This window comes from Ahaetulla prasina, chromosome 8, assembly GCF_028640845.1.
Source record: "Ahaetulla prasina isolate Xishuangbanna chromosome 8, ASM2864084v1, whole genome shotgun sequence".
Classification (NCBI taxonomy): Eukaryota; Metazoa; Chordata; class Lepidosauria; order Squamata; family Colubridae; genus Ahaetulla; species Ahaetulla prasina.
The window spans coordinates 75,200,281-75,212,390 of NC_080546.1; the positions used below are offsets into that span (position 1 = coordinate 75,200,281).

The 12,110-nt window shown below is 43.8% G+C and overlaps 1 protein-coding gene across 1 annotated transcript; it reads left to right on the forward strand.

The window, feature by feature from the left end:
• Positions 1-2,791: 2,791 nt before the first annotated feature.
• On the forward strand, positions 2,792-10,742 carry SFRP2 (secreted frizzled related protein 2). Its single transcript, XM_058193137.1, has 3 exons — positions 2,792-3,546; positions 6,110-6,190; positions 9,357-10,742. The coding sequence occupies exons 1-3, from the start codon at positions 3,045-3,047 to the stop codon at positions 9,659-9,661; spliced, it is 888 nt and encodes a 295-aa protein (XP_058049120.1). The 5' UTR covers positions 2,792-3,044; the 3' UTR covers positions 9,662-10,742.
• Positions 10,743-12,110: the final 1,368 nt, after the last annotated feature.

Below are 12,110 nucleotides of genomic sequence, written 5' to 3' on the forward strand. Positions count from 1 at the left end.
TATATTGGCAGGAAGAAAGTAGAGGAGACTATATTAATTTATTTGCAATTACTTTTCTATCTATATTAGCATATATTTAGTTTATTACATATTGAATTTAAATTCTGCATCGTTCTTTTTCTTAGGGGAATTTACTGCATTACTATTAATCTTCCCATCGTTCCTGTCACCCATCTCCTCCCACTTCCGACCACTGTATGACTGTAACTTGTTGCTGTATCCTTACAATTTATATTGATTGTTTCCTAGTATGATTCGATTGCTTATTTGTATCCTAAGATTGTCATTAAGTGTTGTACTTTAGGATTCTTGAAGAACATCTTCTCTTTTTTATGTACACTGAGAGCATATGCACCAAAGACACATTCCTTGTGTGTCCAATCACACTTGGCCAATAAAAGAATTCTAATTCTAATTTTTTTAAAAAGATAAATGATAATGATATTAAGCAAAAAGCAGTCGAGAGAGACGCAACCCACTCCTGCTGGACTTCTTCTATACTACAAGTGGCATTTGGAACCAAGCCCAGAAGTAACTCTTGAGTCTTCAAAATAGCTCTTTACAGACTTGTCCCCCATGAATGCGAGTAATTTATTTGCATCCACTTCTATAGTAATCCAAATTAGAGGTCATTCACTTCTATATTCCTCAGGATGAATGATCTGCTCTCTAAATAAGGGCTTCCTTTCTCCACTTCGGCATTTCCACCGGCTTTCGCGATCCTTCTCCCGGCTTCAGTTATCTTTTGTTATCTTTCTTTCTAAAGCTTAAGAATCCCAATTCTTTCAAACTTTGCTAAAGGAAAGTATTGGACCCTTGGATCATTTTGGTCGGCATTTTGCCGATTTGTATTATATATCCCGTCGTTTAAAAGCAGCAACCCCATCCTACCCCGCACAGCACACGGCATGCGCGCCCCAGATGCCGCTGCCCCGTTTCCCTTGCTTCCCCCCCCCACCTTCGTTTCCGAGGGAGGCAGATTCGGTTTGTTGGGACCGATCTGAGAGAGGTGGGGGCGGGGGAAGGGACGGAGAGATAGGCAGGGAGGGAGGGAAGGAGGGCTGGGGAGAGAAAGAGAGAGCGCGGGAGGGAGAGAGAGAGAAGGAAAGAGGGAAGGAAGGAGGGATGGACGGAGATAGGGAGAGAGGGAAGGAGGGGGAGAGAAAGAGGGAGGAAAGGAGAGAGAGGAAGAGAGAAAGGAGGGGAAAGAGAAAGGAAGAAGGTAAGGAGAGGGAGAGAGAGAGAGAAGGAGGAGGGAAGAGAAAGGAGGGATGAAAGGCGGGAGGGGAAGAGAGAGGGAAGCGAGAAAGGAGGTGAGGGGAGAGAGGAAGAAGGAAGGAGAGAGAGGAGAGAGGAAGAGAGGGAAGGAAGGAGGGAGGGAAGAGAGAGGAGAGAGGAAGAGGAAGGAGAGAGAGAGAGAGAAGGAAGGGTGGAGAAAAAGAGAGGAGAGGGAAAGATAGGGCTGGAAAGAGAGGAAGGAGAAATGACGGGGAAGGAAAGAGAGAGAGAGGGAAGGAGGGGAGAGAGAGGAAAGATAGGAATGGAAAGAGAAAGGAAGAGAGGGAAGGGAGAGAAGGAAGAAGGAAGGAGAGGAGAGGAGAGGAGGGAGAAGGAAGGGTGGAGAAAGAAAGAGAGGAGTGGGAAAGAGAGGATGGAAGGCGGGAAGGAAAGAGAGAGAGGAGAGAGAGAAAGAGAGGGAGAGAGGGGGAGAGAAAGAGGGAGGAAAGGAGAGAGAGGGGAAGAGAGAAAGGAGGGGGAAAGAGAAAAGGAAGAAGGTAAGGAGAGAGGGAGAGAGAGAGAGAGAAGGAGGGAGGGGAAGAGAAAGGGAGGGATGAAAGGCGGGAGGGAAAGAGAGAGGGAAGCGAGAAAGGAGGGTGAGGGGAGAGAGGAAGAAGGAAGGAGAGGGAGGGGAGAGAGGAAGAGAGGGAAGGAAGGAGGGAGGGAAGAGAGAGGAGAGAGGAAGAGGAAGGAGAGAGAGAGAGAGAAGGAAGGGTGGAGAAAAAGAGAGGAGAGGGAAAGATAGGGCTGGAAAGAGGAAGGAGAAATGACGGGGAAGGAAAGAGAGGAAGAAGGAAGGAGGGGAGAGAGGAAAGATAGGAATGGAAAGAGAAAGGAAGAGAGGGGGAAGGGGAGAGAAGGAAGAAAGGAAGGAGAGAGAGAGGAGAGGGAGGGAGAAGGAAGGGTGGAGAAAGAAAGAGAGGGAGTGGGAAAGAGAGGGATGGAAGGCGGGAAGGAAAGAGAAAGACGAAGAGAGAAAGGAGGGGCAGAGAAGGAAGAAGGAAGAAAAGAGAATGAAAGAGGGAAGGAGTCGGAGAGAGAGAAAAAGAGCGAGAGAGACTGTCGAGAGAGCGGGGGGCGGCGTGCTTGTGCGCCTCCCTGACTTCCAACCCCCGAGCTTTTCTCTGCCCGAGCGGCGCCAGCCCAGCCGTAGGGAAAGAAGCAACATTTCGGCTTCTTCGCGGCGCCGTCAGGCAAGAAGCTGTGAGAGGAGCCGGCCGGGAGATGGAGAACCAAGCCGCGCCGTTCAACCTCGACGAGCGCCGTCCGGGCTCCTTTCTGGGCAGCGCGTTCAAGCCCGCCCGCGCGTGTGGGAGGGGGTGGGGAGACTCCTCTTCGGCAGAGGCTCCTCCCACTCCCACCCCCAGGACCCCCCACCACCCCCACCACGCACTCCAATGAAGCGTTAGCCTCTCCTCTACGGCCCCTGGCGAAAGCGACGACCAATCCACGCCGGCTTTCTGTCCGGCGGCTCCGCCTCCTCGCCCTCCCAATCCCCCTTCGCTATTTGCATACAAAATGCCCGCAGGAGCCCTCGCGAACGTCGAGAGTGGCGGGCAGCGTTCTCCGTCGGTGCGCCAGGAGCCGGAGCGCTTCGCGGGAAGCCGCGCGTGGCCGGCGCAGGGAGGGTTGGAAGCTCGCGCTCCCCCGCCGCTCTCCTCCGCCTCGTCCCCCCCCCCGACCGCCTTTTTCCTCTCGCCGGCTTCTGCCTTCCCCTAAGGGGGTGGTGGTTGGGGGCCCTTCCGCTCAGCGTCCCCGTCGGCAAGATGCGCCCCCCGCGGCAACTTCTCCCGCGCCTGCTGGTCCTCTCGGCGGCTTGCCTCGGCCTGGCGGGCGGGCTCTTTCTCTTCGGGGAGCCCGAGTTCTCCTACAAGCGGTCCAACTGCAAGCCCATCCCCGCCTCCCTCTTGCTATGCCGCGGGATCGAGTACCCCGACATGAGGTTGCCCAACTTGCTGGGCCACGAGACCATGCAGGAGGTGCTGGAGCAGGCGGGCGCCTGGATCCCGCTGGTGCAGAAGCAGTGCCACCCGGACACGCGCAAGTTCCTCTGCTCCCTCTTCGCGCCCGTCTGCATCGCCGACCTGGACGAGACCATCGAGCCTTGCCATTCGCTCTGCGAGCAGGTGAAGAACAGCTGCGCCCCGGTGATGTCCGCCTTCGGCTTCCCTTGGCCCGACATGCTGGACTGCGCCCGGTTCCCCCAGGACAACGACCTGTGCATCCCGCTGGCCAGCAGCGACCACGTCCTCCCGACTCCCAGGGAAGGTAAGAGCCCGCCGAAGGGGGCGCTTCGACGGCCGATCCCCGGGCAGGTTGAAGCCGTTCGGGCGCAGCGTCTCTTGGCCGAAATCTGAGCTCAAAAGATTGTCACCTTTTCAGACTTTACTTTTTTAATCGCAAAATCTTCAGCATCCCAAAGTAGAATGAATGTACAGGATGGATTCCATTGCAATTGGTTACTTTTTTTTTTAAAATGTGGAATTAGAAGCTGCTGTAGATTAAGTGGCTTTTGAAGTAAATGTTGATTTGGGGCAGTGGTGAAATCTAATTTTTTACTACCGGTTCTGTAGGTGGGGCTTGGTGGGTGTGGCAGGATATTGCAAAATCCCCATTCCCTCCCCACTACTGGGGGAAGACTATTGCAAAATCTCCATTCCCACCCCACTCTGGGGCCAGCCAGAGGTGGTATTTGCTGGTTCTCTGAACTGCTCAAAATCTCCGCTACCGGTTCTCCAAAACCTGCTGGATTTCACCCCTGATTTGGGGGCATATTTTGAGGCAATTATCTGGGGCGAATTGACTGGGACAGGAATGATTCCATGATATCTTTCCAGTACATGAATACGGTTTGCGGTCTTATGCTGCCACCCGAAGCATCTCAGTGGAATATACAGGGGGAATAAGTTTGCTGAGAATAGTTGTTTGTAGTGTCTTTTAAAAGTATCAACTTTCTACATGTCATGTTTCTTTTCATCACAGATACAAATTTGGAGACATCAAATGAACTTTAGAGCATGTAATGTAAATTCCTGTAGAAGAACTGTAGAAGATCGTATCTCAAATTTTCACACAGTAAAAAAAAAACCAAAAAAACCCCCAAAACGTGATTTGCAAGGCATCCTTTAATGATAGAAACCAATCCATTTTAGATTTTGCTTTCCTAGATTTGGAAAGTTCAGTGCATCTCTTTATATAAAATGAAGCTAGCCTGGATTCCGTAAAACCTTATGTAGTTCTAGATATGGGTGTTTAAAATTATCCGCATCGGGTCCTATCCTCAACTTGTTCTTAAGCAAGTTTATTCAAAGTGATCCCCTAGGATTGCAACTGTAGACCTTAGGAATTTAGGGGCAGGTTCAATTCTGTAATCCTGAAAAAACATTAAGAACAAGTTTAGGACAGGATTAGGATCCTGATAAGAGCTTATTTAATCTAAGTATGTATGTGGCTAAGACGCTGAGCCTGTCAGTCAAAAGGTCGGCAGTTCAGCGGTTCGAATCATTAGTGCCGCGTAACAGGGTGAGCTTCCGTTACTTGTCCCAGCTTCTGCCAACCTAGCAGTTCTAAAGCACATAGAAAATGCAAGTAGAAAAATAGGGACCACCTTTGGTGGGAAGGTAACAGCATTCCGTGCGCCTTTGCCATTTAGTCATGCCAACCACATGACCACGGAGACGTCTTGGGACAGCGCTGGCTCTTCGGCTTTGAAACAGAGATGAGCACCACCTGCTAGAGTTGGGAACGACTAGCACATATGTGCGAGGGGAACCTTTACCTTTACCTATACCTCTGTACTGTATGGGATGATAGCTTTAAACCACTCTATTACAAATAGAGTGGGATAGACTGGGATTAAGTCCAAGTGAATGGGTATAGTTCCCTTTTGAATTTCTACTTCAAAAGTTGCACTATGACTTGGAATACTGCATATACTTTTAACCATTTGAGCGTATTGAATATTGTAATTATGGAACTGTTGTCCTAACATTAATCAGTACAGAAAGTCATTCCCATGTCAACTGGCCAATTAAGTTTTCTGTAGGTATTGTATGAATAAAAGGTAACAGGAAATGCTGAATCTGATAAAATATTGATAACAGAAGCAACACATTCACACTACTGATTTTTCATTTTTAAAAGTTGGAGCTTTCAGCTAGTATCAGTTTAGTGTTAGAAAATGTGGCTTTAATTAACTTGGGGATGGGGAAGATGATATTCTCCCGCTGTTGTTTTTAAATAATGGATTTGGAGAAGGATAATTCCGTAAAAGAAACTCATCAGTAAATGCATTTTATGCACTTTTTCATTGCTCCATGTTCTTTCCTGAAGATGGCTGGGTCTTCCAATGCCCTTCCACCAGGGCATTAATCCCTTCTCTCTGGAGCAGGGGTCTCCAACCTTGGCAATTTTAAGCCTGATGGAGTTGAAGTCCGCCAGGCTTAAAGTTGCCAAGGTTGGAGAGCCATGCTCTGGAGGACCTGCTGTGTAAGAGCGTTAGGGAGAGACTTCAATCCCACTCAGAATCCATGTCCATGGTTCAAAAATCCACTCGGAGTTTTCATTGAATTTGTTATGGTATCTATGGTATCTATTTAGTACCGGCTACCTATTTTTTCACCAGTTTTTAAATGGCCAGTGGGATTCATCAGTTATCTCAGGCTCCAAATGCTTTGGAATCAGCCCTTCAGGCTATCCTGAAATAAAATCAAGAATAAGAAAACCTGCCATAACTACATATTAAAAGTGTATCCTTTCGTTCCAAATGGCTTCCTACTTCTTTCATTTGAAACTTCTCTCAAGGTTCTTTTTTAAAACTTATTTCTTACAGTGCCAAAAGTTTGTGATGCCTGCAAAAACAAGAATGAAGACGACAATGAAATTGTAGAAAATCTTTGCAAAAATGACTTTGGTAAGTACGAGGGAGATACTCTGATTGAAAACTAGGGATTTTGTCCTCTGATTGCAGTAACAATCAATTTTGTAAGACGTGCAATTATGGTCAATTTTAAATGACAAAGGCGTTCAAGCTTTTATTTCAGCAGTGGATCCTAATTCACATAACGATAGGATTATTATTAGGTTTCTATTTAGTCTATCAGACTAGGACAGTGATGGCTAAACTTTTCCGGACCAAGTGCCCAGTGCGTGAATGCGCACCCGAACCTCCAAAATACAAGGAGCATGCGGCCCCGGTGCGGCCCCTGCATGCCTCACACCCCCACGCATGCGCCCCACTCACCACTCATGCCCGCATGGCCCCCCACACGTGTCCCCCCACATGTGCGGTAGAGACTTGATGACCAGCTGGCCAGTGGGTGGCGCACGTGTGCAGAGGAGCTGAATTGTTGCAACGGCTTGCGTGCCCACAGAGAGGGCGCGGTGTGCCACCTGTGGCACGCGTACCATAGGTTCACCATCACAGGACTACGAGAGCTGCTCTTTGTAATAAACATGTCGTGTGCTCTGGCCTTTCTACTGTTGTTCTTTTTTCTATACAACGTTGTCCACTGTGGCCTCGTCTCCTTTCTATTTAGCAAGAAATGAGATTCTAAAGCAGTGGCAGTCAACCTGGTCCCTACCGCCCACTAGTGGGCGTTCCAGCTTTCATGGTGGGCGGTAGGGGTTTTGTCCGATATTGAAGCACTTTCCTTTTTTTTTAATTTAATTGACTTTTTTAAAAAAATTCATAGCATTATTTAAAAACATTTTCATTAGGTTTTCATAAAATCCCCCGTGACAATTTAAATTTCTGAAAATATACTATTTGTATTGCCCGCGCATAAATTTAGTTCATGTAACATAAGTGAAACTAAATGGCGCTATGGTGTGACCGCAAACAAAAGAGCCTCGTCCCAGAATAGCTCGCGCATCTCCCCTCCCACCAGCCAGCTGTAACAGACAAGCAGAGCTGGTAGCCAGCGTCCCCACCCTCAACCCAATCCACAATGCGCAAGAGGCATGCACAGATGATGATACACATTACTGTGGATACATTACTGTGGAACCGGTGGGCGGTTAGAAAATTTTACTACTAACAGAGATACAAAAGTGGGCGGTAGGTATAAAAAGGTTGACTACCGCTGTTCTAAAGCTTCCTTAGCTGGACATTCAAAGTCCAAACTGTTCTAACGATGCTTGAATTGGGGGGGGGAACCTGTATTTTTTTCTCTTTCATGTGTATTGGTTGTACAGTACCTTGTTCTATAGATGACAACAGACATTGGTTTAGTTCTCAATAGTTTTACCAGTGATTCTATTCCAGTACCTCTGTCTATGTAAACCAACTGGTTTTCACATTTGGTCACCTTGGGGAGTAATAGAATCCAGGAATTAGCTAGTTGTATGTAGACATATATATCTTTTTTATTACCCCCTGAAACCGCCATGTCAGGTATTTCAGAGTTGCAGAAATATAAATAATATGAATGTGACATCCTTGAATTTTCTGATTCTTTGCTGATGTGAAATGGAGCCCAGTAGCACAGTAGTGTTGGAGGCCTTGGTTTCATTCTGTTTCCCTTCCGCCCACCTGCAGAGGAAGGGGACTGAGGAGGGAGGCCTCGGCTTATGTCCTGCTATGAATTTGAAAACAGGCTTTATCCTATTCAGTCCCCATTTCTTATGCAGCAGGGAGGAATGGCTTCTTGGGAAGAGTAAAATAGAAAATTGCTCCTGACTTTTCAGAGCACAAGACAACCACAAAGATATGAAAGGAAAGCTGAGAAATACTTTTGATAGGCTTCACTTCAGATTTTAAGTTGGTGTAACATTTTAAATGTACAACGTTGTTACATTAATCTACCACAAATCCCCAACAGCTTGGGCAAATCTTTCACATTCCATATGGGTAGAGAAATGGCATCTTTTCTTAAAAAGAGATTAATTTGTCCCGTGAAATTCTGACATACCAGGAACTAAAGAGTATTGGCTCTAGAAGAAAAGTTAGAGAATTACTTTATAGAGGTAAGACAAATAATGTATCATTTCTGGATAAGAATATTTGGAAAACCCTCCTGAATAAGACAAGTAAAATGTGATAAACTACCCTGTTTCCCCGAAAATAAGACATTCCCTGATAATAAGCCCAATCGGGCTTTTGAGCATATGCGCTAAAATAAGCTTCCCCCTGAAAATAAGCTCTCCCCAAAAATATTTAAACTCAAAGCTGGAAATCAGATAAGGCAAGAGGAACCCCATCTTGCTCCACGCACCCTAAAATAATAAGACCTCCCCAAAAATAAGGCCAAACACTTACTTCAGGGTTCAAAAAAAATATAAGACAGGATATTTATTTTCAAGGAAACAAGGGTAACTGGCACAAATTATAAATATATGTTGTAATTTTATCATATTCTAACTGAAGAAGTTATTTTATTACAGTTTGATCACAAATTTATACGATCAATGCCCTTATCATTAAAGAATAGCATAGAGAGTGAATTTTATTCATGTTAACTAGCATTAAGTTTTCATCTGATATTCCAACCAAGCAGATATTTGGTTTTTCTTAATAAACATGATGCTATCTCTCTCTTTTTTCAGTTATTGCACCAAATCTAATGCAGCTATAAATCACAATTATTTTGTTCATTCTTTCAAAATGCAATAGATAAAATGCACCGATTAACCAAGGAGTTTTTTAAATTAAATCAGACTATTTTCAGGAGAAATGGGGATTGCTTTTTCTATGAAAAGACAGTTGTTTTTCTTTTCTTCTTTGTAAGAAGCCATGTGGCACTTTTAAAGCTTTAATGTAGAAAAACCTTCGGTATTTGCAACCAACAAAATCTAGAGGAAGAGTCTCATTTAGCAAAGATTTTGTTTTTCTTTGAAAGTGAAAGAAATACACCCAAAGATTGATTCGGACTGAAATTACTTTCATGCTCTTGATGGCTTTAGAAATGGAGCCACCTGCTGTCCATTCTGTCAGAACCTGACAGTTTAATTAGCAAGAGAAGACCTCCCTCACTGGATTCTCTTTTATGTGCCTGAATGAGAGAAAAACCTCTTCTTCTCCCCCTCTCTTTCTTTTACCCCACCTCCACCCCTGCTCTGTTCCTCATTATCCCTCTTAGCTCTAAAGATAAAAGTGAAGGAGATCGCCTACATCAATGGAGACACCAAGATCACTCCAGAAACAAAGAGCAAAACCATCTACAAGCTGAACGGGGTGACGGAAAGAGACCTGAAGAAGACGGTGCTCTGGCTCAGAGGTGGCCTTCAGTGTACCTGCGATGAGATGAATGATATCAACGCACCATATTTAGTCATGGGACAGAGGTTGGCTGGGGAGTTGGTAATCACCTCCGTCAAACGATGGCAGAAAGGCCAACGAGTTTTTAAGAGGTTTTCACGCAGCATCCGCAAGCTGCAGTGCTAATTGCTTGGAGTTTCTGGTCACATTTAGTTGCCCTGCCTTAAGTTCTTTCGCATCTTCTTCCCGCAGCGATAAACACCCGGTAGCATGAAAGAGCCGCTTCTTTTAAGAAGAAAAGAGGCTTCCCTCCTTCTAATTGTGTACATATAATAAACTATAATTGCCCAAATCATGATTTTTCTTCTGTATAATTGTTTCCAAAATGTATTGTTTAGAGCTGTCCAAAACCTAACTTTGATCTTCTTTATAATTCTTCCTTTAATTATATTCATAATACATTCTGTCTGGCTAACCTTTCTGCGTAGGTTATGTATCCATTTGGGCATTGGAGTCGACTTGTTCAGTTTGGTTTTGTTCCAAGTAAAAACAAATGTGGGAGCCACAGTGTGGGAGATAACAGCGCCAATTTTAAATGCCAATTTTGCAACTTGGCATTTAAAAGACAAAGTTCATTTTAAAAACTTTACTCTAACAGAAATTGTAACTCAAAGATGGGCAAAATAGAACTCAAAAATATCTTGAGAGTTTCTTTCCCCAAATCCTCTGCTGAATTATACATGCTTAGGGCCTCTAACGTCCATGAGTTGGTGTGCATTAAACTTCAATCTCATGCATACTTCTGTGGGGAGGTGCACTGCACTTTATGGGACTGGCGTCTGCCAACATACGTTGCATTGAAAGCGTGCTATAAACTATAGCCATCACTATGTCTCTATTTACCTTTGAATATTAGGCCTAATTTTATGTTATCGGGAATGCGTCATCTAGTTTTATTCATTACAGAGAAATTATCCATGCACATGTGCTACTTGGGCAAGAAGTACATCAATAAGTGTGTATTAATCATTTGCACATAGTATTTTATACAAAGCTTAGTACTGTTTTAAATTGAAGTACTTTGATGCTTCACAAATTAAAGGTTTCTGTAGCCTAACTGTAAAGTAAGTAGTGGCTCTTTGAAAAAAAAAAAAGTTGTAAAATATTACTTTCCCAAACCTTGTAAATAATCCAGATAAACCTTATATTCTTGTATATAAACTTTACATCATAGTTTACACTTTGTCGTGTTTTTGTCTTTAGGTTTTGTGAAAACATCTCTGCAATCCATAGGATCCATTTTTATTGTATCTTTTTTTCAGTCTTTGTAATAAAAGACACAGGAGAAATTCACTACTTTTTGGCTTAATTAGTTACACTTTTTAGTGCAACTCCAAATAGAATTTGACCAGGCCTTTAAACAGTAATACACAGTGGTTTATTCCTAGTTAGGCGGCAGTGAATTCCTAGTTAGGCGGCAGTGAATTTTTGATGTATACTAATTTATTATGCTATAATTTAGACAATGATTGATGATAATGTGCTTCAATAAAATTCTGCATCATCTAATAATCAAGAAGAGACTGGACAGCCTCTTGTGAGAAATAGTATAGAGTTTCCTGCTTGTGCAGGGGGGTTGACTAGATGACCACAAGGTCCCTTCCAATTCTGTTATTCTATAATAGCATTTTTCACCCAAATATGAATTTTAATTCCTGTAACACTGGATCCTGCATAAAAGCATAGAATTACTTTGGCATAAGAAGAATAAAAAAGGTAAGATCTTCTGAGTGAAGAAGCCCCAAATGCTGGAAAGGTTTCAGACTTTTAATGGATTATTGGCCTGTCAAATGTGGAAAGGCGAGAGAATTTTGACTACACAGATTTCCACATCTATTCTTCGGTTAGTCTGGCATACAGAAGTAAACTTTGCACTCCAGATTTTTCAGCTATGTGCAACGTGTCCTTTTTTTAATTTTTTAAAATGTGTTTATATGATTTTGGAATACGTGATTTCTGGTGGCTACGTAACTACCACCATGGAATTGTCTTGTAAGCAGTTTACTGCTGCTTCCTTCAAGGATTTTTTTCCAGGTTTTATATGCTGGCATGGAAAAATGGCAACCATTTAAGGGCAGATTTTTCATACACAGTTTCTTAGTAACAGTTTATTGTGATCATATCATGTGCCAAAGAATCAGTATTCTGCTTGTCCCATCCCAATTTTGTTTCAACAGTTTGAAGAAGAAAACAGATAAAATTTAGACTTCCAAGAGCACTGATGGGAAGAACTTAATTTAAAATTCTTTGGGCATTTTTTTTTTCATTTTGCGCATTATTTTCCCTTCAGCTTCTTTCCTATGAAGAACAACAGCATATTTTTCTTTCTTATGGTAGCTAATTTCAGCTACTTTGCAGAGGATTTTTTTTTTCATTTTATTCTAGGAAGAAAGAATCAATTATCTTTCACACAGGGTCAGTGACCAGTGATCTGTTAATCATTTAAGAATGTTCCTGAGTAGAGAAAGGTTTGGCACTCCATGGAACCCCAAATCCAATACTTTCCTTGTTCCTGATCTCAAAAGTACACACATTAGGCACGGTGACCCTTTGACCCAAGGAATACAATCGCCAA

What these genes read in the sequence shown, in the direction of transcription:
- SFRP2 (XM_058193137.1), top strand. Translation starts at nt 3,045, where the DNA reads ATGCGCCCCCCGCGGCAACTTCTCCCGCGCCTGCTGGTCCTCTCGGCG. An exon ending in CCTCCCGACTCCCAGGGAAG is followed by an intron (nt 3,547 to 6,109) that starts GTAAGAGCCCGC and finishes TATTTCTTACAG; the next exon opens with TGCCAAAAGTTTGTGATGCC. An exon ending in TCTTTGCAAAAATGACTTTG is followed by an intron (nt 6,191 to 9,356) that starts GTAAGTACGAGG and finishes TATCCCTCTTAG; the next exon opens with CTCTAAAGATAAAAGTGAAG.